Source organism: Garra rufa, chromosome 19, assembly GCF_049309525.1.
Source record: "Garra rufa chromosome 19, GarRuf1.0, whole genome shotgun sequence".
NCBI lineage: Eukaryota > Metazoa > Chordata > Actinopteri > Cypriniformes > Cyprinidae > Garra > Garra rufa.
The window spans coordinates 21,242,159-21,268,744 of NC_133379.1; the positions used below are offsets into that span (position 1 = coordinate 21,242,159).

Genomic DNA, 26,586 nt, shown 5'->3' on the forward strand with positions numbered 1-26,586 from the left:
ACAGGTAATTTGAATGTACATTTCTTCAGGGTTTTAAAAATTCTAATTGCACTAAAATGTCTTTGAAAAAAGTTACAGTGAATTTCATTTTAATGTACTCACCCCCATGTCATCCAAGATGTTTACGTCTTTCTTTCTTCAAGATTTTTTGAGGAAAACATTACAGGATTTTTCTCCATAAAGTTGACTTCAATGGAAGCGAATGGGTTGAGGGTCCAAATTGCAGTTTCAACGCAGCTTTAAAGGGCTGTACATGATCCCAGCTGAGGAAGGGTCTTATCTAGCAAAACTGTCATTTTATAAAAAAAAAAAAAAAAAAATATGTATATACTTTTTGACCATAAATGCTCATCTTGCACTAGCTTGACTTCATGCATTACGTACTCAAAAATAAAAGGTCATGTGTGACGTAGTCTCAGCCTCAGCTAAACGTCTGATGCATATGGTACACTTAACTGGAAACACTTCAGGAATGTCGAAGTCGTGATCTGATTAGTTGAATTTGATCGGATATCCGGAACACGCGAGTGTCGCGTTTATTTTCGGTCCGCCGGGAAACAAAGCGCAGACTGATTTACTCAGCGTTTTGCTAAAAGGTGCTTATGCAGGCGCCGTTGTTGTTATACACATTTGCGACGTTCGCGAACAAATTACTGACTTACTGCTTGTTCTCCCTCCTCTTCGTTAACTTTCAATGCTGGTTATTTCAATGACTGACTTGTTGCATGCCAGTCTGTTGTTGTGGGGGCATTTCTACGCCCCGAAACGTGACACTGAACAAAACGAACTGTGATTGGTTGTTTGACATGTCGGTCAAACGGCCTAATGGGCGGGCCTTGGCCAATTAAAGCTGCCATGAATTCCAGACCTTCAGCCGTCAGTCTGAAGGCCTGGCTACGCGAGACTATGTGTGATGTAGCTGAAGGTACTGCCCAGTGTTTACAAAACAAACATGCAAAGAAAGTGAAACGTGCCTTACCATAAAAAGTAAAACAACATTGTCAAAGATTTTGAAGTTGGAGAAGAAAATGAGTTGGAGTTTTTTGCAAATTCGCAATTGTGAGAATAAAGTCTGAATTGCAAGACAAATGCGAGTGACTTTAAAACTCTTAATTGCAAGTTTATATTGAGAATTAAAAAATTCAGAATTGCACGATAAACTTGCAAGAAAAATGAATAGTGAGATCAATAAAGTTGTATTTGCATGAAAAGTCAGAATTGTGAAATACAAACTATGCGAAAAAACGTTAGAATTGAATTTATATCTCATTATTCTGACAATTCTGACTTTTCTCACAATTGTTTATCCAATGCAAATCAACTTTTTTCTTGCAAATACAAATTAAAAACTCAATTGCAAGTTTATATCTCACAATTCTAAAAAATAAAGTCAGAATTGCAAAATTTTAACTTGCAGAATTGCTAGTTTATATCCTGCAATTCTGACTTTGTATCTCGCTATTTTGCCAATTGTATCACATAATTATAAGAAAAAGTTAGAAATCTGAATAACGTGATGTAAACGTGCAATTCTGTAACACGTGTAACTAGTCCAACATACGTAATGCATTAAGTCGTAGATTCGCATCACAGAGCCAGTTTAAGATGTGCATTTGTGGTTAAAAATGATAGAATTATATTATACCCTTATTCCTTGGCTGGGATTGTGTAGAGGCCTTTGAAGCTGCGTTGAAACTTCAATTTGTACCTTCAACCCGTTGTAGTAGTACCCACAGCAGTCCACTATATGGAGAAAAATCCTGAAACATTTTCCTAAAAAACCTTCATTTCTTTTTGAAGTAGAAAGAAAAAGAAAGAAAGACATGAACATCTAGGATGACATGGGGGTGTGTAAATTAATAACGCTTCCTCAAATGAAAAGTCCATTCCCTGTTTCTCGATCCCATCAGAATCCTCCAATATATTAGTTTAGAACTGCTCCAGATTCAGACAAGATTACTTCTTCATGGGAGAAAGCAATATTATGGATAGAGATATGCTGATGTCTATACAATCTAATCTGTACCTCAGGCTCTTCACTGTCCACACTGGGTTTCATCGTTGATACAATTTTCACACAGAAAGAAACTTCTAAAAGTTGTAACCTCAAAGATGGTGAAGGTGCTAACCCTTAAACCCAAAATGGTCCTGTGATTATCAACATTTCATCTCTAGTGGTCCTGCCGATCTTTTCTTCAGCTGTCAGCACTGGACACAACTACAGCTAAATTGCCTTATAATCTTCACCTTGACCAAGAGCCAATAAACAACTTGGCAACCGCTTTGCAATGACTTCCCAATACACTATAATTAGATGTGAACCCATTCACCCCATTCACAATATACATTGTAAGTAAAAAATGGCCAATTTAATTCACATAATCCTCATGATTTACAACAATACTGTCACCATGGGAAAACAGAAAGAGATAAACAGCACCTTGGGCATCTCATTAAGTCTAGGCTGTGGATCATAATATTCAGTGTTCTACAGTGTTACAATCTACAGCATATGGAGAGCTGCTCTCATACATATTCACCAGATCAGAGACACCAGAAGTGGTAAATCTAAAATAAAAGTTTTTCTGTCACTAATGACAACTCTCCCAAAAGACACTGCAACTGATCCATTCTTTATAACAGCTTGCATGGAATCAAGTCAACCACTTTGCATCATTATCTTTGGGATGTACTGTACCTATAAAATACTTTTCAAATCTGCTTCTATAAGTCTTAAAGAAATAATTCACCCCGAAATGAACATTTGCTCACTCCCTTTGTTGAAATTCAGTATTACATCACTTGCTTATCAATGGATTCTCTGCAGTGAATGGGTGCCGTCAGAAGTCCAAACAGCTGATAAAAACATCACAATAATCCACAAGTAATCCACACAACTATAACATAACTATATTTCTTATGAAGCATTAATTTTATTATTATTTATTAATTACAATAATTATTTTTTTTTTACCTCAAATTAGTATCCATAATATTGCTTTCTCCAGTGAAAAAGTCAAAGTTTCTGAACCAAGAGCTCAAGAAACATGCACAGATTAAGCACTGTTTACAAGTAAAAAAAAATATGTCAGTTGTTTTTGATGTGAGAGGACAACAGTGACTGGACTTTTTCACTTGAGGAAGCGTTATTATGCATTATTGACGCAACAGTTTAAAGTTTCACATAGATTTTCACTTCACAAGATGTTAAATTGTAGAATTAATTGTAAAAGTCAGAATTAATCAGAATACAAAGCGAATGTGCAAATAAACAACCTAAAAGGTAAAACAACATCAGACGATGTGAAAGTTGGAGGAGGATACAAACTCTCATTTATCTGAAAAATTCAGTATTGCGAGATACAAATGTGTATTTGCAAGAAAAAAGTAAGAATTGCAATATAAACTTGCAAAAAGTCAGAATTGCATGACATAAACTCCCAATTGCAAGAAAAAAAAGTCAGAATTGCATATAAACTTGCAATTGTGGGAAAAGTCAGAATTCTGAGATATAAACTTGCATTTGTGCGAAAAAAGCCAGAAGTGCAAGAAATAAACCTGTATTTGTGAGAAAAAGGTCAGAATTACATGAAATAAACTCGCAATTGTGAGAAAAGTCTGAATTGTGAAATATTAACTCAAAAAATAGCAAGAAAAATGTCAGAATTAATTATGAGATAAACTTGCATTTGCGTGAAAGAGTCAGAATTGCGAGATAAAAAATGGTATTTGCGAGAATAAAGTCAGAGTTGCGATATAAACAGTTATGAGAAAAAAAAGTCAGAATTGCATGATATAAACTTACAATTGCGAGAAAAGTCAGAATTGCATATAAACATGCACTTGCACAAAAAGCCAGAATTGCAAGAAATAAACTTGTATTTGTGAGAAAAAAGTCAGAATTGCATGAAATAAACTCGCAATTGTGAGAAAAGTCAGAATTGTGAGATATAAATTCACAATTGCAAGAAAAAAGTCAGAATTATGAGATAAACTCATATTTGTGAGAAAAAAGTCAGAAGTGCGATATAAACACAGTTCTGAAAAAAGTCAAAATTGCATGATATAAACTCACAATTGCGAGAAAAAGTCAGAATTGCATATAAACTTGCAATTGCGGGGAAAAAGCAGAATTGCGAGATATAAACTCACATTTGCTTTAAGTCAAAATTGTGAGATACAAACTTGTATTTGCGAGAAAAAAAATCAGAACTGCAATATAATGTCACATTTGTGAGGAAAAAAGTGAGAATTGCATGATATAAACTCGCAATTGCGAGGAAAGTCAGATCTGTGAGATATAAATTAGATATAAATATATAGATATAAAGTCAGAATGATGAGAAACTCACATTTGCGTGAAAACGTCAGAATTGCAAGATAAAAAATTGTATTTGCAAGAAAAGTGTCAGAATTGCATGGAATAAATTCAAAATTGTGAGAAGTCAGAATTGTGAGATATATACTGGCAACTGCAAGAAAAAGGCAGAATTACGAGATATAAACTCACTTTTAGGTGAAGTCAGAATTGCGAGATACAAACTTGTAATTGCAAAAAAAAAAATGAGAACTGCAATATAAACTCGCATTTGTGAGAAAAAAAGTCAGTATTGCATGATATAAACTCGCAATTGCAAGAAAAGTCAGAATTGAGACATAAACTTGCAATTGCAAGAAAAAAGTCAGAATTACGAGATAAAAACTCACATTTGGGTGAAAAAGTCAGAATTGCTAAATACGAAATTGTATTTGTGACAAAAGTCAGAACTGCAAATAAACATGCATTTGCACGAAAAAGCAAAAATTGCAAGAAATAAATTTGTATTTGCAAGAAAAAAGTCAGAATTGCAAGAAATAAACATTTGCGAGAATGTGCATGATATAAACTCGCAATTGCAAGAAAAAAAATTTGAATTGCATGATATAAACTTGCATTTGGACTGGACTGGAGTCGTGTGGATTATTGTGATGTTTTTATCAGCTATTTGAACTTGCATTCTGACGGCACCCATTCACCACAGAGGATCAATCCTTTCTCCTGTGAAACATACAAGACGACATTTATAGCAGACTGTCTGAGCTTGTCTCTTCTATACAGTCAACATGAATGGTAGCTTTTTCAAAGCACCATTGTGAATAATGACTTAAATTTCTGTCTGTTTCCTACACAAAGCCATTGTGCTCTTTCAAAAGACTTGGAATATAGTGCTCAAGATATATGGACTACCATTATGGCAGCCCACACATCATCTAATGCACTTTCAATGGTGCCTTTTGTCTTTTTTTTGGTCTTCATCCACCTTTACTGCATGGAGGAGAACTGCTAAACTTCTAAAGAAGAGAGGCACGAAGTCCAGAATGACTTGAGACAGTAAATGATGAGTATTTTCAATTTTCAATTTTGGGTTAAGCAATTCTTTACCAATCATTCCTTGTTAGACAAAACACTCGCTGCAATCTGAATTCGTATTACCAGTAACATGTGCATGTACATTGAGGTCTGGATGCACAATGCTACAGAGAAAAGTCTGAAGGGCTACACACTCCTCAGTGCTGAAACAGTCATTAGAGGGGAGAAATAGCACCAAGGGAAATAGCTTTCCAGGCAGGATGAAGGCGCCTAATAAACTCACGTTTGTGATGGATGACTCTGCACCCACAAACCCAGAACACAAAGAGAATCCATGCAACCCAGTCATATACAAACACAATACATCAAGGTGCATGCCTGTCACATCCACCACAACACTACGAGAACCGCCTGCCTGCAGTTGTTCGGTAAAGGTGATAAGTGATAAGAATCAAAGACGAATAAACAAGCCATCTCCAAACTACACAGAGCGAGCAAAAACAAGCCCACTGTGAAAAGAGACATCCTCCATCATATATGTCCAGTATGCTGGAAATCACAATTAAATGTGCAATAAAAGTGTCAATTTATTTAGACATTTCTTGGCTTTTAGTACAAGTATGTTGAATAAAATCTCTACAAGACTGCATTCATTTGATTGAAAATAGTGTAAAACAGCAAAATACAGATATATCCTTAATGAAACCCTCAGAACCTCAGAATGGGAAGAAGGTTCACCTTCCAAAAGGACAATGAACTTGAACACACAGCTAAAATAGCTCTGTTAATGCCCTTGAGTGGTCTCTGGAAAAACCTGAAAATGGCTGTCCAGTGATGGTCCCCATCTAACCTGACAGATCTGCAGAGAAAAATGGCAGAAAATTTTCTTGGCAGAACATTGTTCCATCGTACCCAAAAAGACTTGAGGCTGTATGAATGTACTGTGGGGGTGTTCCTAGATTTAAATAAAAGCTTTTTTTTTTCTGTTCTATTTGCGATAAATAAGTCAGAATGGCGAGATACAAACTTGTATTTGTGAGAAAAAGGTCAGAATTGTGATATAAACTCAACAACAATTGTGAGAAAAAAAGAATTGCATGATATAAACTCGCAATTGTGAGTAAAGTCATAATTGTGAGATAAACTCGAAACGAAAAAAGCCAGAATTGCAAGATAAACTTGTATTTGCAAGAAAAAAAGTCATAATTGCATGAAATAAACTCAAGATTGTGGAAAAAAAAGTCAGAATTGAGAGATATAAACTCGCATTGCATGAAAAAAGTCCGAATTGCGAAATATAAACTTGTATTTGCAAGAATTTGCAAGATAAAAACTCACAATTGCGAGAAAAAAGTCAGAATTGCGAGATACAAATTCATAATTGTGAGAAAAGTCAGAACTGCAAGATATAAACTGCCAAATGCAAGAAAAAAAACAGAATTACATGATATAAACTTGCATTTGGACTGGACTGGAGTTGTGTGGATTATTGTGATATTTTTATGTTTTATGTTTCTAGATTTAAAAAAAAGCTTTTGACACTACTGATTTTGGCTTATTAATGATGAAACTAGAGAAATATGGTATAAGAGCTTTCACCTGGATAAAAAGTTTCCTTGATGACTGATATCAATACTACTTGTACAAAATTACTTGTGGTGTTCCGCAAGGTTCGGTGCTAGGCCCTAAAGTATCTGTACTATACATAAAGATTTGTAAAGTGTCTAAAGTAAAAAAAAAAAAAAAAATGGTTTTGTTTTCTGATGAAAAAAATTTGGAAGAGCTTCTGAATACAGTGGAAATCAAATTGATGGTTTTAAGTAAAACGAAGTTTATAATATTTACTAATCAACAAAGTAACGATAAAGTTAAATTAAGAATTAAAAATGAGGAAATAGAAATTTTTGGGTGTTATAACTGATCATAAATTATGTTGGAAACAACATATCAATCATGTAAAAACAAAAATGTCCAAATCATATATAAACATATTTTGATTGAAAAAACGTTATCTATTTTGTAGTGTATTGCGCGCTCATAGTTCCATACATTACTTATTGTGTGGAGGTGTGGGGTCATCCATATAAAAATAATATAAATCCAATATATATGTTACTAACGAAAGCTATAAGGTTTGTTAAAAGGGCTGCATTTATTTGATCAAAAATACAGGACAAAGCTGTAATATTGTGAAATATTATTACAATTTAAAATAACAGTTTTCTATTTTAACAGACTTTAAAATATAATTTATTCCTGTGATGAAAAACAAAATTTTCAACATCATTACTCCAGTCTTTAGTGTCACATGATTCTTCAGAAATCATTCTAAGATAATTTATTATCAATGTTGAAAACAGTTGTACTACCGAATATTCCTTTTTTTTTTTGGAACATACTTTTTCGGGATTATTTTATGAAAAAAAAAAAAAAAAAGATTTAAACAGAAATCTTTACTGGTTCAAGGGTTTGGGGTCTTTTTTCTTTCTTTCTTTCATTTTTTTTTTTTAAGAAATTAATCCTTTTATTCAAAAAGAATGTTCAGTTGATAAAAAGTGATAGTAAAGACCTATATTAATAGAAAATATTTATATTTGTAATTTTTTTTATTACCAAAGAATCCTGAAAAGGGTATCACAGGTTTCCAACACTGATTTCTGAATGATCATGTGACAATGAAGACTGGGAGTAATGATGCTGAAAATCCAGCTTTGATCACAGAAATAAATGATATTTTAAAGTATATTAAAATTGTTATTTTAGATTGCAATAATTTCACAATTTAACAGTTTTTTCTGTATTTTTGATCAAATAAATGCAGCCTTGATTAGCAAGAATCTTTAAAAAAATATTGAAAATCGTACTGATCCTAAACTTTTGAACGGCAGTGTATGTTAAACAGTGGCTCTAATAACACACTGTAATGTGCATTGAAACCCATGTCATTATGGAAAACCAGCAGTCAAATGAGAGTGGGCGAATTATTACATCTCGAAAACACTTCGAGAGGCTGTTAACGAATCTGAAAAAAACAGGGTTGGATAAGGTCACCGTTGCACAATGCGAAGTTATGCTGGTGCTAAACGGTGTCTATATATAAACCCAATCCAATCCCCCACCTGACATGAGCCAGCTAAGTGCAGACAACCAGACAATTCAGAAAGATGGATTTGTGTTGAATAAGAGGCAATATTAGCGAACCAAAGTTTTCTTCGAGAACCCTCCATTTTTATTTCCGCCACAGAAATGAGGGAGACTAAATCACACATTAAGTGACGGTTCAATGTGACAGGAAGGCAATATTCAAACCAGAAATAATGAGAGCAGTTTAACAGTAATAGGTTATAGATGGCACCTGGGACTTCACAGTGGTTCTCTATCAGGATTGACATCAGCTGCGCTGCTTTTTTGCTTCACTGCAAAACAGGAGTTTTTAGGTAATTTGAGGCTGTCTGGCAAGACGCCGCATGAGAATTCAATTCCTGTCTTGAGGAGGAGTGGATGTAAAGAAGGAAAGAGGCAGGAAAGGAAATTATAACCTGCTCTCTCACACAATAAATCACATAAAGACATGTGCGGCAATAAATCTTAAAGTTGCCATCACAATCAGGAGAAATTTTATTAGCCAAGGGGCATTTTATGAACTCGATATACAAGTACAAGGAAAAAGAAACTCTGGAGGTGAAGGAACCTGTTTCCAAAGGAACTAGCTGTGACTGCCCAGTAAACGCAACACAAGCTCCTCGTCTTCAGCCAGCGAGAGGCCAGTGTCCAGAGGAGTTATTGTGGACTCCTTCCTGGGCTTCTTGCTGCCCACCTTTGTCTGCTGTACTTCATCATCACTATCATCATCCTCACTGCTGTCGCTGCTGAAACTTCTCTTCCTGCCGCCGTGGTCTGATGAATCGCTGCAAAGACAAAGACAGAAAAAGGGTTATAGGGAAGAAAGGCTAGATATTGAGTTTTACCGTTTTGAAATCCATTCAGCCATTCTCCTGTTCTGGCGATATCACTTTTAGCATAGCTTAGCATAGATCATTGAATCCTATGAGACCAATATAGCATCGCGTTCAAAAATGAACAACGAGTTTCGATATTTGTCCTATTTAAAACTTGACTCTTCTGTAGTTATATTGAGTACTAAGACCGCCAGAAAATGTAAAAAAAAATTAAAATTTTCTAGGCCGATAAGATTAGGAACTACACTCCCATTCTGGTGTAATAGTCAAGGAAGTGAATAAGGAATATGGACACAGCAGGTGCAGTAATATCACGCAGCACCTGAAATGAATTCCCAGCTAGGTAACTTCTAATGTGACCGGCTTTTTGAAATTGTGACCGAATTTCAGGCGATGTGTGATATTACTGCGCCTGCTGCGTCCATATTACGGCAGCAAACTTGCTTGACTATTACACCAGAATGGGAGTGTAGTTCCTAATCTTATCGGCCTAGAAAACCGCAGATTTACATTTTCCGTTGGTCTTAGTACACGATATAACTACAGAAGAGTCAAGTTTTAAATAGGACAAATATCGAAACTCGTTGGTCATTTTTGAACGCGATGCTATTGGTCTAATAGGATTCAATGATCTATGCTAAGCTATGCTAAAAGTGATATCACCAGAACAGGAGAACGCCTGAATGGATTTCAAAACGGTAAAACTCAACTTATTAACTCGGGGGAAGTTGGAGAATGAGCCTATTTCCAAAAAAGTGGAGTGTTCCTTTAAAAAGAACAGCATTTTTTCAAAATTTAAATCTTTAACTATATAAGACTTTACTATCATGTTTTAATAATTTAACAGCCTTGCAGAATTAAAGATTAAATTTTATTAAAAAAAAAATTACTAACCCCAAATTTTTAAACTGTAGTTTATATTGTTAAAAAAAAGATTTCTATTTGAAATAAATGTTGTTCTTTTTAACTTTCTGTTCAAAGAATTTAGGAAAGGAAATTTCACTTAAATTTCGTTTCCAACATTGATAATAAATCAGCATATTAGATTGATATCTGAAGGATCATGTGACCCCCTAAAGACTGAAGTACTGATGCTGAAAATTCTGCTTTGCATCACAATTAAAATCTATTTCAATGTATATTTTACAATATTATCAGTAATAATAAATATATATATATTTTTATATTTAAATGTTTAAAGTAGTCTCTAATGCTTATTTGATCATGAATATAGCACAAACAGTAATATTGTGAAATACTATTACAATTTAAATTAAATTTCTACTTAAATATATTTAAAAATGCAATTTACTTATGTGATTGGAAATGTGAATTGATTTTTATTTTATTTAAAGGGATAGTTCACCCAAAAATGATAATTTGATGTTTATTTGCTTGCCCCCAGGGCATCCAAGATGTAGGTGACTTTGTTTCCTCAGCAGAACACAAACGAAGATTTTTAACAAAAACCGGTGCAGTCTGTCAGTCAAATAAAGGCAGTCAATGGTTACCAAATCTTTAGAGGAAAGAAAAACATACACAGACAAATACAAATTACGCCCTGCAGCTTGTGATGATACACTGATGTCCTAAGACAGGAAACGATCGGTTTTTGTGAGAAACTGAACAGTATTTATATCATTTTTTACCTTTGATACACAGCCACGTCCATCTCTCCTGAGCACGAGTTTAGCTTTCGGCTCGTTACAGGTGAACGCGCTCTGGCGTAGTATACGTAAACGCCAGAAGCTATCTGTCGCGTGTATACGACACTCATTGTTTACACAGTGCACACAGACTGTGGATATAGCGGCTATTTAAAATGGTAATTACTTGCGTTTATCCTGATTGTTCAAACCGATTTAAAGCTAAAAGATTACATTTGCTTGCGCAAACTCATCCAGGGCTTTTAACCGATTTCCCCTTACGGCGTTTGCGTATACTACGCCAGAGCGCATATGTAATGGAGGCCAGAGACGCACTAGCGACTGACGCTAGAGGTTGCAGCCTTTAGCCTCCTTGTTAGTGCGTCCGCCTCCCGTGCCGGAGACCCGGGTTCGAGACCCGCTCGGAGCGGTTGTGGTAGGACCCGGGTGTGAGGGGTTATGCATACACATGTCACGAGCCGGATGATGAGCTCGTGCTCAGGACAGATGGACATGGCTGTGTATCAAAGGTAAAAAAAGATATAAATACTGTTCAGTTTCTCACAAAAAACGATCATTTCATGTCTTAGGACATCAATGTATCGTCACGAGCCACAGGGTGTAATTTGGATTTGTCTGTGCATGTTTTTGTTTACTTTTAAAGGTTTGGTGCCCATCCACCTCTATTGTTTGGCTGGCAGACTGCACTGGTTTTTGTTAAAAATCTTCGTTTGTGTTCTGCTGAGGAAACAAAGTCACCTACACCTTGGATGCCCTGGGGGTAAGCAGATAAACATCAAATTTTCATTTTTGGGTGAACTATCCCTTTAATTTTCTGCATCATTACTCCGGACTTTAGTGTCACATGATTCTTCAGAAATTATTGTAATAAGCTGAGAAAAATAAAAAATATATATTAATGTTAACGTTGATTTTTTCCCCCCAATGTTAAAACCAGTTGAACTGATTAATATTTTTGTGGAAAATTGTTACATTTTTTAGGACTCTTTGACAAACAAAGTTGAAAAGAACAGCATTATTTGAGATGGAAATCTTGTAACATAATACATGTTTTGATGATCACTTTTTAACAATTTAATTTATTCTTTCTAATTAAAAGTATTAATTTACTTAAAAATACTGACCTCAAACTTTTAAATTATATAGTATAAGCAAATTAATTTAAAAGGTGAAAATAACTAATATATGTGATCCTTGACCACAAAACCAGTCTTAAGTAGTACAGGTAAATTTGTAGCAATAGCCAAGAATACATTGCATGCCTTTGGCTTTTATGCCAAAAATCATTAGGTTATTAAGTAAAGATCATGTTCCATGTAAATTTACGATTTTCTCAATATTCAGATTTTTTTGCACCTTCAGATTCCAGATTTTCAAATAGTTGTATCTTGGCCAAATATTGTCCTATCCTAACAAACCATACATAAATGGAAATGTAATTTATTCAACGTTCAGTTTATTATTTTAGATTATTAATTTATATCAATAAAAAAAAAACTTTATGACTGGTTTTGTGGTCTAGGGTCACTTATATATTTTTGTTTGTATAAATAGGCTACATTAATATTTTGAATATTAAAGCTTGCTAGGATGTATCATGGATATCTTTAAGAAAATGTAAATAAAAATGTGAAATGGGATTCTGCAATATTGAAATGTTTTTTTATATTATGTTCATCATTCTTAAAAAAACATCTTGCTTTGAAAAAATGCTGGTTTTTGAGAAGAAAACTTTATAAGACACCTTGAAATATAATTAGGTATATTTGTTGAACCTGAATCTAATTTCCCTTTGCCTAGAGGACAACTTCAGAAAAAGTGGCACAGCCTATCCTATCCCATCCCCTACTTGTAAACACAAGAGATCCTGTGATGTGCTACTTTTATTTCATCTCTAAACACAACAGCAGCTTTCAGCTGTCAATCTGAGATCACGCAGCAAGGATATGCGCTGAGCTAGGAAGGACTTTCCTTGAGCTGTCTGAAACTTCTTTGGAGAACGTGCATTTGCAAAACAAGGCATTGATCATTTCCCACAGGACCACTGATGCACCAAAGCACTTGCGAAAGCAATCATGTGAGATACATCTAGGAGGCGTTGACAATTCCTATCACCAGTTGAGGTGAATGGGATTTTTAATGTACCGGCCCATGCGGGTGACCTTGATAGCCAATGCAGACGATTCCTAACTTAATTAAATGAGGCTGGAATGGTGCATTCATGCACATCCAGGGCAACTAATACTATTAAGGTCCTGTCAAGAGACTCTGAGGTGTGAAAAGCTGTCCTCTGGTCTATAAGAGTCACATTTATAACAAGAACAAAAGTTCAGTTGTTGAAGGAAGGAAAGTTATTGGACTTCCACCATTTTTGGAGTTTTGGACTTATTTTAAGCTGTTTAATTATGAAAAGTTACAGGTTTTCTGGCACACACTGTGAGTGCTAGAAATCTCAAGTGCTAGACTGTTTAAAGCATGTTTTATTGAGAGCTTTTTGTGCCTTCTTTGCAACAGATAAGGTTTTATATGTCATGAGATATGTAGACAGAAGTTATTTATTAGGGATCTCATCTAAAGTGGTTGCTGCACAGCTCTTTTACATAATAAAACCATCAAGAAAGCAGAAAGGATGACAGATCAGCACAGGATCTAATTAAGATAGAAGGTCTAAATGGCCTTAACTTAATTAAATGAGTTAAGACATGAATGGTGTACTCATCCAGGACAACTAATGTCATTAAAGTTCTGTCCAGAGACCACCTGAAGGTGGGAAAATCCATCCTCTGCACTATAGCAGTCAGGGTTGTCAGTGTTGCACACATCATTAAGGTGTTAAGGGCTTCTGGTTATTTTGAGTTTCAAATCGCTGGCTATATTCGACCAGCTCAATAACTCAGGATTAGGAATGTGCAAAAAGGAGTAGCTAAATAAAGCACTGCTGATAAAAATATCAAAATTAAAGTGTAAACTCAGCAAAAATCTAAATTCGGTCATATACTCATGTCACAGTCTACAATAGAAGTCAATGGGTATTAAAACTTTTACCAAATATGTAGTCATACAGGTACAGAATGACATAAGGGTGAGTACTTTAGGAACACAGTTTATCAGGGTTCATACAGAAGACTTTTAAGGACTTCTCAAGTACTACTTTTTTGATTTTCAAGGACTTCAATCAGTGATCTCACTTATCAAACAATATCTTATCTTTTAAATTAAGCAAATATAAAAGATAAATACGCTAATAAATTGATAGGCAAAATTCCGACCTAAACTAAATGACTCACAAACCCGCTCTGAAATCCCCATCTAAATCAAAAAAGACCTTGCATGCTGTAAACCTATAGAGGGTTTGCACTTACGTCACAATATGGTCAGTTACCTGGATGTGCGGCCATATTGGTGATACTCGGATGTAAACAACAGCATGAACTGCATGGTTAATGTACTACTGAATACATTGGTTCTGCTCATTTATACTGTCTAAATCATATATGTGAAATATGCTAAATCATACAGAGAAGGATTTAGTAAGCAGGAAAGGGCACAATATTTCGACAAACTAAAGTTAATAGGTGGTAAAGATATGTGCGAGCAGTATTAATTAAGACATTAGCCTAATATTTTACCTACCAGACTGGAAATGATAAGAACAAACAGAAACGTTGTCAAGATTAATGCCCTGGAAATCGTGGTTCAGTTTGGTCAATTACATAAGTCTTTTGTTCTTCAGACACTTTGCACTCTTATGCTTAATTTGTTATAACTTTTGGCAGTCTAATAGTACTCCAAATGTTTTTCCAGACTGACTAATTAGTACAGCCCAAAACATGACAATAATCGACCATTTTCAACAGCAATAATCAGCAAAATATGCAAGTCATGTTTTGATAAGTGATTTAAGCAGGCCCGGGTAACCCCACTGCTCAAAAAACCTACACTTAACACTTCACTCATTGACAACTACAGACCTGTCTCCCTCCTTCCATTCATAGCAAAAACACTGTCTTCAACCAGCTATCTTTATTTCTCACTCAGAACAACCTACTGGATGCTAACCAGTCAGGTTTCAGAAGCGGCCATTCAACTAAGACTGCGCTACTGTCTGTCACTGAAGCTTGCGGACTGCAAAAGCTGATTCCAAATCATCAGTACTTATTTTGTTGGACCTATCTGCAGCTTTTGACACAGTGAATCATCAGATCCTGCTGTCCTCCGTCTCATCGCTGGGCATCACAGGGACACCACTTCACTGGTTCAAATCCTACCTCTCTGGTAGGTCTTTCAGGGCGGCCTGGGGAGGGGAGGTATCTAAAACTCATCAACTGGTCACAGGGGTTCCTCAGGGATCAGTTCATGGACCTCTCCTCTTCTCCATATGGCAAAGACTGAGCTCCTTGTCTTTCCTGCCACTCCAACTCTACAGCATGACTTCTCCATCCAGTTAGGTTCATCAACAATTACCCCATCAACTTCAGCCAAAAATCTTGGTGTAATCTTTGACGACCAATTGACTTTTAAAGACTACATAGCTAAGACTGCTCGATCTTGCAGGTTTGCATTGCACAACATCAGAAATATCAGGCCCTTCCTAACAGAGCATGCTACACAACTCCTCGTCCAGGCCCTGGTTATTTCCAGGCTGGACTACTGCAATGCTCTTTTAGCTGGTCTTCCAGCATGTACAATCAAACCTCTACAAATGATTCAGAATGCAGCAGCACGGCTGGTCTTCAATGAGCCCACAAAGGCCCATGTCTCACCTCTCTTTATATCCCTGCACTGGCTATCGGTTACGGCTCGCATCAAATTCAAGACACTGATGCTGGCATATAGGACAGTCACCGGCTCTTCACCTGCCTACCTCTGTTCACTACTACACATCTACACTCCCTCCAGAAGTCTGAGATCCTCTAGTGAAAGACGCCTCATTGTACCACCACAGAGAGGCATGAAATCACTTTCCAGAACATTCTCGGTCACTGTTCCTGGCTGGTGGAACGATCTTCCCACACCTATCCGGAATGCTGCCTCCTTAACAGTTTTCAAACGACTGCTAAAAACCCATCTTTTTCAAATCTATCTGACCCAAAAAAAAAAAAAATAAAAAAAAATAAATACTTTCTTGATCTTGTCTTTCTAGCATGTACTCATCTAACAATGCCTGATATATGGTATTTTCGAGCACTTCCCGCTTCGATCTGACTCTTAGGATGAATCGCTTGTTGTTCTCCCCAATTGTAAGTCGCTTTGGATAAAAGCGTCCGTCAAATGAATAAATGTAAATGTAAGTCTCAGTTTACATTCAGTGTTGCCAATATGGCCCATTAATGACACGTCCTGATAACACTATTGTACTCTCAAAACAATATTAGAAACCTTAAAAATGTCAAAATAGAGGCACTTTAAAATGTGTGTGTGTTTAAATCTCTAGGTTTGCTGTGCTTAGTTGAAGGGCAGCACAATTTTGCCACCATTTTGTGATTATATATCAATATGACTATGACTACTATGACTACTACTAATAGTTTGTTTGTTAATTAATTAAATTTTTTTAAAGGTTTGTTAGTATTAAAGTCCCCCTGAAATCAAAATTAAAGTTTTTTGGCTTTTAGTATGAATATATTAGTCTTAAGATTATCTATAAGCTAGTGTTCTTCAAAACAACGACAAAATTCGCGTTTACAAGATATGGACATTCAAAACTTACAGTCTCGTCACTTCCGCCAATATGTATCAAGGATTTTGATGATATCACCGTGCACTTCAGTTTCTCATCAAACATTCTGTCCAATCAAATGCTCTTTAGAGTCCGTAGTGTCCCGCCCCCTACACAGAGACGCAATAACCCGGAGCAGATCATAAGCGCTCATGTGCGATCGGCATGTATTAAACTACACAGCCTCAGCATGATTATGATCACTATTTTGTTTTAGCAAGAGTTTCATATTGAATCTGTGGGGTGATTTATTACTCTGTGGCTGTCATAAGCTTACAAATGCAGCTGTACCTAGCTTAACGGCTCTAGCCCGAGCAGATATTAATGGAATGCTATTGGCTATTAAAAATAAGTCGGCGGGGCTGGGCGATATGTTTTTGTTTCAGTTAAAGTACGTCACCACATAGAATAACGCTGCGTGTTTCAAGGTAGAGACCTGCAATCCCGCGGGACCCAATGCAACAGAGGGCTTTTGCGGGCGGGAGCGGGACAAAACATGAATGTCGAGGGCGGGAGCGGGACGAGATAACATTTATTTCCGTGGGAGCGGGCGGGCGCGGGACACAATCTTGCGGGAGCGGGACTGAAAAATCCGTCCCGCGCAGGTCTCTATTTCAAGGCACTTCAGTGGACCTTTAAGGCTATTTACATGGCAAACACAATGTTAGCAGTATAAGCCATAAACATTTTAATTATTATATAAAGCATTTTACGTTTTTGGGCAGTGTTATAAAAATTAGTCAATAGGCTGCATAAAAATATTAAAACAAGAATTATTAATATTTACATTTCCGCAACACTTTACAATAAGGTTCATTAGTTAACATAGTTAACTACATTAGTTAACATTACCTAAGAACGAACAATACTTCTACAACATTTAATAATGTTAGTTAAATTTTAATTTCAGCATTTACTAATGCATTATTAAAATTAATGTTAAAAAAAGTTGTTTGTTAACATTAGTTAATGCACTGTGAACTAACATGAACAAAACGACTGTATTTTTATTAACTAACATTAACAAAGATGAATAGTGTAATAAATGTATTGCTCATTGTTCATTCATGTTAGTAAAATTATAATATTTATATTTATAACAATTATATATTTTTTAAAAATAATAATAATTTTACAGTTTAATCGTAACATAAAAATACTAATATTTATGGCCGTCTTAATTTCTTTATTTTCAACAACAAACCATCAAGCTATTATTTTCTTAGTGCAGAGTCCTTAAAATTTTTTGTTGACAAAAACCATTTTATTTGAAGCTACCTAAAAACGGTGCAGATCACAAGCTGTTTGAGTTTAAACACAGTGCTCTAAAACATGCAGCAAATATTTATTTAAATCACAGCTTTTAAGATTTAATAATCGCACTAATATATACCGCAAAAACAGTTTTCATTTCAATTGTTGGATTCCCTAATGTAATTTGTTAACTCCTGCAAGTCAATCAATGAGCCAGTTAACTAAACTTGAGAAAGAATAGTTACAAAGAGAGTCGTAAATGAATAATTCAGGATTGACAGATACCTAAATTGATACCTCATGAACCTTTACAAATGGACCACTCAATCGTTTTACAGTAACTCAGCATTCATTGCAACTGCACTCTCCCTTTAAGGAATATTTCCAAAGATTTGCCCAGCATCTTGCTATTCTGGACACAAAGCGCTGGCAGGGGCAGAGGTGAGGCAGGGCCAATAAGATCCCATTAGATTTATGGGAGGGGGGTATCTGTCAAGACAGCAAAGCAGGAAGACAGGTACCGCAACAGGAAAGAGCTCAGGGTTAGTGACGCCTCTGGCTCCCGTCCCAAACACCAGCCTTCGATATGACGGAAAAGAAAATGGGCGAGCGAGCCAAAGGAAGAGGAAGAAAGAGAGATTTATCAGATTTACAACGCAGGAGCCTCTCCTGCATTCAGTAAGTGTAGCCATGCAGTAAACACACCGCACCAAGTCATTAATCAGAGCCACTGCTGCTGTCTATGCCGTCTCACCTGCACTGCTACACCCAAAGTGTTTGTGTGTGTCAGTGAGCGTTCTTAATGCACGTACATGAATGAATGACAGAAAAACAGAGACATAAAGGTACGGGCCGACAGATGGAAAGACGATGGCGAATGAGAACCGAGGACGTGATCAGGGTTTTACAAGAGAGGATTGAATGAAAGATGAAAAACGAGAGTGAGAAAAAAAAAAAAACGGATAACGTATGGTCCTGCCTCTTACTTTAAATCTGGATGTAATTATGCATTTTATAGATTATCTACAGCCAACTAAAGGATCTGTGGTTAATGCTGCCATGGGGAAAATGAATCATCATGAATCATTTTCCCCTGTAGAGGGATACCTCCTCCAAGAGGCAATTCTGCAGCAGACCTCAGTACAAAAAGAACACCGGATCAGCATGCCTGAGCCTAATCGAACACTACAAACTCAATACAAGCAGAGAGAGCTGAGAAAGCCGAGGCAGTAATTAAGTATCAGAAGAATCAATTCCTCATTTCGGAATAATTACGGCCTCGTGATATGGTGTCAAACTGATTGGCTTGATTTACTAGCGTAATGGTTTTCCACTAACACAAAGCCCTGCATACCTCCGCAATGTAATGATAAGGGAAAAATATGATATTTGGTCCAACGCTCAAATATAGGCATTCAATTGTGCTCTGCGTAATTAGAAACTTTGTATTTTAGACGATCAATATCCTTTGGGCCACGTCTTGTGCATTTTTAACGCTCCTAGCTTTTTGTGAAAAACTCAATCAGTCTTTATTGAGATGAATCAGAGGTTTGAGAGACGAAATTGCTGTATGACCTTGGAAAGTGGTGAAAGTCATTCATGCTGTTCACAAAAGTTTTACTCTTACCCTTCTTCCTCTTCAGAGGATTCAGAGTTGCGGATTTTGTCCGGGTCAGGAAGTGTGCTGGGGTCAAATTCTTCATCCGCACCTGACAGATACGCCTCCCCATCCTCTTCATCATCATCATCATTTTTCTCCTGTGCGACAGAGGGAAGACATTAAATTACATACTGTGCATCAGTAATACTGATTATCTGATCTATTCTCTATTATCTATATTATATCTTATATGGCGGCAGCTTTTGCAATTAAAGGGTTAGTTCTGAAATTCTGTCATTAAATACTCACCCTAATGTTGTTCCAAAGAATCTTCAGAACACAATTTAAGATATTTTTGATGAATTCCGAAAGCTTTTTGACCCTGCATAGACAGCAACGCAAGTACTACATTCAAGGCCCAGAAAGGTAGTAAGGATACTGTTAAAATAGCGATATCAGAGGTTCAACCATAATTTTACGAAGCTACAAGAATACTTTTTGTTCACAAAGAAAAAAAAAAAGACAAAAATAATGAATTTATTCAACAATTTCTTCTTTTCTGTATCAGTCTTCTTCGAAGATGTCCCATGTCAGATTCGTTGCTGTCTATGCAGGATCAAAAAGCTCTCAGACTTCATCAAAAATATCTTAATTTGTGTCTTGAAGATGAACTAAGCTATGGGTTTGGAACGACATGAGGGTGAGTAATTAATGACAGAATTTAAATTTTTGAGTGAACTATTCTTTTAAGGCACTACTATGAACCTTTTTGAGACACATAAGGTGCAAAGATGTCCTTTTAAGGGTACTGCCCCTGTGATGAACTGTTGAACCCCTAAAGATACAAATTTCTCAGGTGCACAAGCTGAGAAACTGACATTAAGAATGTTAATGGATAGATCTCGCTAGGTATTATAAACATACTTGTGGCCATTAGAGCTCCTTCACATCCTGCTCAATGGACACCATCTCTCTAAATATGTCAGCTCTTTGATCATTTACAACCAAAGAGTGTCCGTTTCCTCCAGCGATAGTGGTGAAGAATCGATTTCAGCCCTGTCTTTGTTCATTAAAAGTTTCAAAAACCTAACAACTCAGACCTTGGGCTGGTCACAACCAGCTTTATTTTCCCACTGGTCTGCGCCACCTTCAGACTGACTTGCTGTGCCCTCAGGCAAGCTTCTTAATCCTGGTCTGGTCTATTGTGTGCAGCCTGACCCGTGTTCTGACCTTTTTCTCTTTGGTTTAAGACAGGGAAAAAAAACAAATGCCTGCGGCCAAGCAGTTTTCGACCTTGTTTCTTACACAGAACACCATACATCTACATTTACACTTTGTAAATTCACAGATCTACAGTACTAAGCACATCTAAACAGATCTCACCTTGCAGAATCAGCAAAATTGTAACTATTGGACCAAAATAAGAGGGATCATACAAAATGCATGTTATTTTTTATTTAGTACTGACCTAAATAAGATAGTCCTCATTAGAGATGTTTACATATAATCCACAAGAGAAAATAATAGTTGAAATTATAAAAATGAGTCTATCCCCATTCAAAAGTTTACACTTGATTCTTAATACTGTGTTGTTTCCAGAATGATACACATCTGTGTTTTTGTCTGTTTGTTTATTTAGTGATAGTTGTTCATAAGTCCCTTGCTTGTCCTGAACAGTTTAACTGTCTACTGTTCTTCAGAAAAAGCCTTCAGGTCCCACAAATTCTTTGGTTTATTAGCATTTTGTGTGTATTTGAACCCTTTCCAACAATGACTGATCCATCTTTTCACACTGAGGACAACTGAGGGACAACTGATGCAACTATTACAGAAGTTCCAAATGCTCACTGATACATTAAGAGCTGGGGGTAAAAACTTTTTGAATTTGCAGAGCAGGGCAAATGTAACTTATTTTGTCTTCTCTGAGACATCCAAGTATCTTTTGTAGCTTCTGAAGGGCAGTACTAAATAAAACAAAAATGATATTTACACATCTTCATTCTGATCAAAAGTTTTCACCCCTGCCTCTTAATGCTTTGTTTTTCCTTCTGGAGCATCAGTGAGCATTTGAACCTTCTGTAATAGTTGCATATGAGTCCCTCAGTTGTCCTCAGTGTAAAAAGATGGGTATCAAAAACACAGTCATTGTTGGAAAGGCTTCAAATACACAAATGGCTGAAAAAAAAAAATCTAAGAATTTGTGGAATTTTTTTTGAACAACAGCAACTGTTCAGGACAAACAAGAGACTCATCACTACAACTATCACTAAACAAAAAAAGAAAAAAAAAAAAAGAAAACAGCTGTAGATCATTCAGGTAGCAACACAGTATTAAGAAACAAGTGTATGAAAACTTTTGAACATAAATTCAACTATTTTCTCTTGTGGACTATATGTCTTTTAACATCATTTATGTGAAATATCTTTTTCAAGTCAGTACTAAATAATAAATAACATGCATTTTGTATGATCCCTTATGTTTGGTGTATGCAAAGTATATGTAAAAATTTGACCTCAACTGTATTTCAGATAAGGTGACAAAATGAAAATCATCTAAGTCTTCATGTCTAAATGGGTGGTACTTGGTCTGAATAATCTACAGTGTAAAACAGCTTTTTTCCATCAAAGATTTGATTAGGGGTGGCGTGTATATCTGTGCTTGGACCTGATATGGGGTCTGTTCAGGTACGGGGTACTCTGTATTCAGCGGTGCTTCTGCCTGTGCTGTAATCTAATCATGCTTTGTAAGACCCATTTGAATTCTGCTGACAGACCTGCGCTTTGAACAGATGCGTCTATGTGCGCTGAATAACGCCAGAAAACGAGAACAGCCATAAACGCCGGTCAGTATGAAAGACTCTGGAGTACAGTGAGAACTTCAAACTAGAAATAACAACATGAGGGTGAGCAATTAATGACAATCTATTTTCTCAAATGTCTTAAGAGGAGCCCCAAAAGAAGCGAAACTGACAGGACATTAAGCAGCACTGCTATCTGTTACAACACATGCTGTCAAAAGGACGATTCAATAGCTCTCTAAATTAATCTGGACCATGTGTAACGATGGACAGATCAACCACCAGTCGGGCTGTTAAGTTGAAGGAATGAGTGAACGCTAAAAGAGCGCTGAGATTCATTGTTAGCGTGGTGATGAATAGTCACGCGTTCTCGGACAGGCTGCTGCATTGATCAGATGACAAACGAGAGGAGAGCAGCAGCTGCATTTCCATATGGAAGCGCAGAGCTCAATCCCCTAGCGAGGACAGGCAGAGAGAGACGGGACACATGACAGCTGCCATCCTGTGAATTATGCGATGTCTGCGGGAGGGAAAGGCCAAAGACTGAGGGGCATCTCTCCCCTCTGACTTCCTGACAAGAGTTCCTCATTTCAAATCATAAACCATTTTATGGACCATTCAACTCATTGAAATTTCTTTAAATGTACTGTTGCTTTAATTCACATAAATTACCAGCTCTCATTAGTTTGAGCTAAGGCTGACGTACCTCTTGACGATGTTTATTTCGAGCTGCCTTATCCTTCAGTCTTTTCTCCTGTTGAAAACAAAAGAAAAAAAGCAATGACTTAATAAATAGGTTCTCAGGTACACAGGTTTGCTCATGGCACAATCTCATAAACATGTCAAACAGCCAGGGTTGAAATGATTATACAGACTAGGGGAAAAGAAAGCACAATTTAACTTCAGTGTTCTGCATTTCTTTTGGAGAGAGAATGAATAGGACTTTATGTTTGTCTTGTGTCACTTTTCTATATGAAGGGGTGACTGGACTGCCAGACGCAACTATACACATCACTAGTGACTCACAGATGTCTGGGAGAGGGAAATATTAAGGGGTTGAGGGTTGAATGGAAATCAGAGCGCTGAGAGTGTAATAAAACCAATGTCAAGTGCATTTCATTGGCTTTTCATTACTTTCGAAATGTCAAATGATGCTAAATGTGGAAACGCATCCATCGGTTCACTTGGATACGTCATTGCATAAATATCAGTGCCACAAAATCAAAGTCAGCGACAGTGGTGGGCTGCCATTAAATGAGTCTTCCTGTGTTGCATAAAACATTTAAACTAACAGTTTTTAAAGATGGAGATCTTAGATGGAGACCTCTTTTAGCAAAATACTTTGAGCAGATATTACAATTTTCAATGTCACTGGATGCTCTTATAGAATTAAAAATTGGTAATTTATTAAGAAATATTTCATGTGTTATTTTAGTTTCAAGTGACTTTTTTTGCTTTTACTTTTAGGTAACTAAAACTGCCGTTCAAAAGATTTGGATCAGTAAGATTTTTAATGTTTTTTAAAGAATATTTTTCTGCATTTATTTGACTAAAAATATAGAAAAATATTGTAATGTTGTGAAATATTACTGCAATTTAAAATAGTAGTTTTTATTTTAATATACTTTAAGACAGAATTTATTCCTGTGATGAAAAGCAAATTTTTTTGCATCATTACTCCAGTTTTCAGTGTCACATGATCCTGCAGAAATCATGCTGATATGCTCATTTTTTTAAACAATGTTGAAAACGCCATTTTTTTTGAACCTGTGATACTTTTTTCAGGATCCTTGATGAATAAAACATTAAAAAGAATAGTTTGGGGTCAGTAATTTTTTTCTTTCTTTCTTTTTTGTTTGAAAGAAATACATTTAGCAAGCATGTGTTAAAATAGATTTTTTAAAAAGTGATAGTAAAGACTTACATTGCTTAAAAAGATTTCTATTTTGAATAAATGTAGTTCTTTTTAACTTTTAATTCAAAGGATCCTAAAAAATAAGTTAATAAGTGATTTATAATAGAAAACGGGTTGTTTCAATTTGCAACAATATTTCATATTACTTATTTCTGCATTTATGATCAAATAAACGGAACTACTTAAAAAAACATTAAAAATCTTTCTGATCCTACTTTTGAACGACAGTGTACAACAGCTTTTTCATTTCTTTAATAAATAAAAAAGTTATAATTAAATTTAATTGAGTTTAACCAGAGCATATTTGAAAAAGCCAAGAACATTCTTCCATCTAAAAACTCTATAAATAGGTTATTATCCTCCCACATCCTCACAAGAACACTGTGGTACTGTATGAAACTACCTTCTCATTAAAAAATGCAGAAGTTTGATATTATAGCTTAGGAGGTCTAAGGACTAAGCCTACTCTTCAAGTTAAACTTCACTGACATGTCTTGATCACACAGAGTTGCTGACTTGGCACACGTCACATATGCAGCAAAACCCATCAGCCATTTAAAGGAACAGAAATCCCCCTATGCATGATGTCTGAAACGTTGTTTAAGAATATGAAACACAAAGGCACCAGAGAGCCCAGCATGTCTGATTAATGAGCATGTGCACGTATCTGATGGATTACTGGGTAGCTGCCTCTCAAAATCTCTGACAGCACGAAATACAAAATCAGAATGTATTAGGATGGTTAGGCGTTTCACAGGAACATTCACAGACGCAAGACAATGTCTTCTGCCTTGAGTCTTTCAGGAGAAAAATGGAAAAAATAGCATTTACTGTATGCCAATCTGCATGTCAGCACTTGACAGCACTGGCAGGAGAAATTGGCAGGAGAAACTGGTACCAGCAGGTTTTATTTTATTTTAGTTTTTGCTTGGCTGAGAAGTGAAAGATATACAACGTATTATGCTGGGTTATCATGGACAACAAACTTTCGGTTTACGAAAAAACAGTTAAAACCAAGGCCAAATATTCATATTGAATTTGAGAATTAAAGGGATAGTTTACTCAAAAATTGTATTCTGTCATTACATTACTCACCCTCATGTCGTTCTAAACCTGAAGACCTTCCTTTATCTTCTAAACAGAAATTAAGATATTTTTGATGAAATCCGAGAGCTTTCTGACTCTGCATAGACAGCAACGCAACTGACACATTCAAGGCCCAGAAAGGTAGTAAAGACATTGACAAAATTGTCCATGTGACATCAGTGGTTTAACTGTAATGTTATATGCTGTGCAAAGAAAATAAAAATAACAACTTTATTCAACCATTTCCTCTCTTCCATGCCAGTCTTCAACGTGTGTTCACAAGGGTACTGTTATTTTTGTTTATTTGCGTACAAAAAGTATTCTCGTAGCTTCATAAAATTACAGTTGAACCACTGATGTCACATGGACTATTTTAACAATGTCCTTACTACCTTTCTGGGGCATAAAACATTTTAGTTGCATTGCTGTCTATGCAGGGTCAGAAAGCTCTTGGATTTCATCAAAAATCTTAATTTGTGTTCTGAAGGTGAAGGTCTTACGGGTTTGGAACGACATGAGGGTGAGTAATTAAAGACAGAATGTTCATTTTTGGGTGCACAAACTAACCTTTTAAGTTTCTAAAATATTTTAATTCCAGAATTTTATGCATTTCTAGGTTATTCAATTTTTCAGGTTTCTTTGATGAATAGAAAGTTCAGAAGAACAGCATTTATCTCAAATAGAAACTCTTTTGTAACATTATAAATATCTTTATCATCACTTCTGATCAATTTAAAGCATCCTTGCTAAATGAAAGTATTAATTTCTATAACCCCTTTGAATGGTATGGTGTATATTGTTAAAAAAAAAAATTATTTTAGATACATGCTGATCTTTGGATCTTTCTATTTATCAAAGAATCCTGAAAAAAATTCTTAAATATTGATAATAATAATAATAATAATAATAATAATAATAATAATAATAATAATAATAACAAATGTTTCTTGAAGAGCAAATCAGCATATTGGAATGATTTCTGAAGGATCATGTGACACTGAAGACTGGAGTAATGATGCTGAAAATATGGCTTTGATCACAGGAATAAATTACATTTCAACATATTCAAATAGAAAATGGTTATTTTAAATAGTAATTTCACAATATTACTGTTTTTGCTGTATTTTGATCAAATAAATGCAGGCTTGGTGAGTAGAAGAGACTTCTTTAAAAACATTAAAAATCTTTTTGACTGGTAGTGTATATTTTTTCTGTTTGACATGTTGGTTAGAAGTCATA

At 35.8% G+C, this 26,586-nt stretch overlaps 1 protein-coding gene across 1 annotated transcript in view; it reads right to left on the reverse strand.

Annotated features, from left to right (window-relative positions):
- Positions 1-8,938: 8,938 nt before the first annotated feature.
- The window catches only part of LOC141292687 (probable ATP-dependent RNA helicase DDX10), a 38,121-nt gene continuing 20,473 nt past the window's right edge, over positions 8,939-26,586 (reverse strand). Inside the window, exons 16-18 of the mRNA XM_073824722.1 lie at positions 23,053-23,100; positions 19,577-19,707; positions 8,939-9,258 (exon numbers count right to left, since the gene is read on the reverse strand). Coding sequence (XP_073680823.1) covers positions 9,057-9,258; positions 19,577-19,707; positions 23,053-23,100 — 381 coding nt within the window. The 3' untranslated portion in view covers positions 8,939-9,056. The remainder of the gene's footprint in view (positions 9,259-19,576; positions 19,708-23,052; positions 23,101-26,586) is intronic.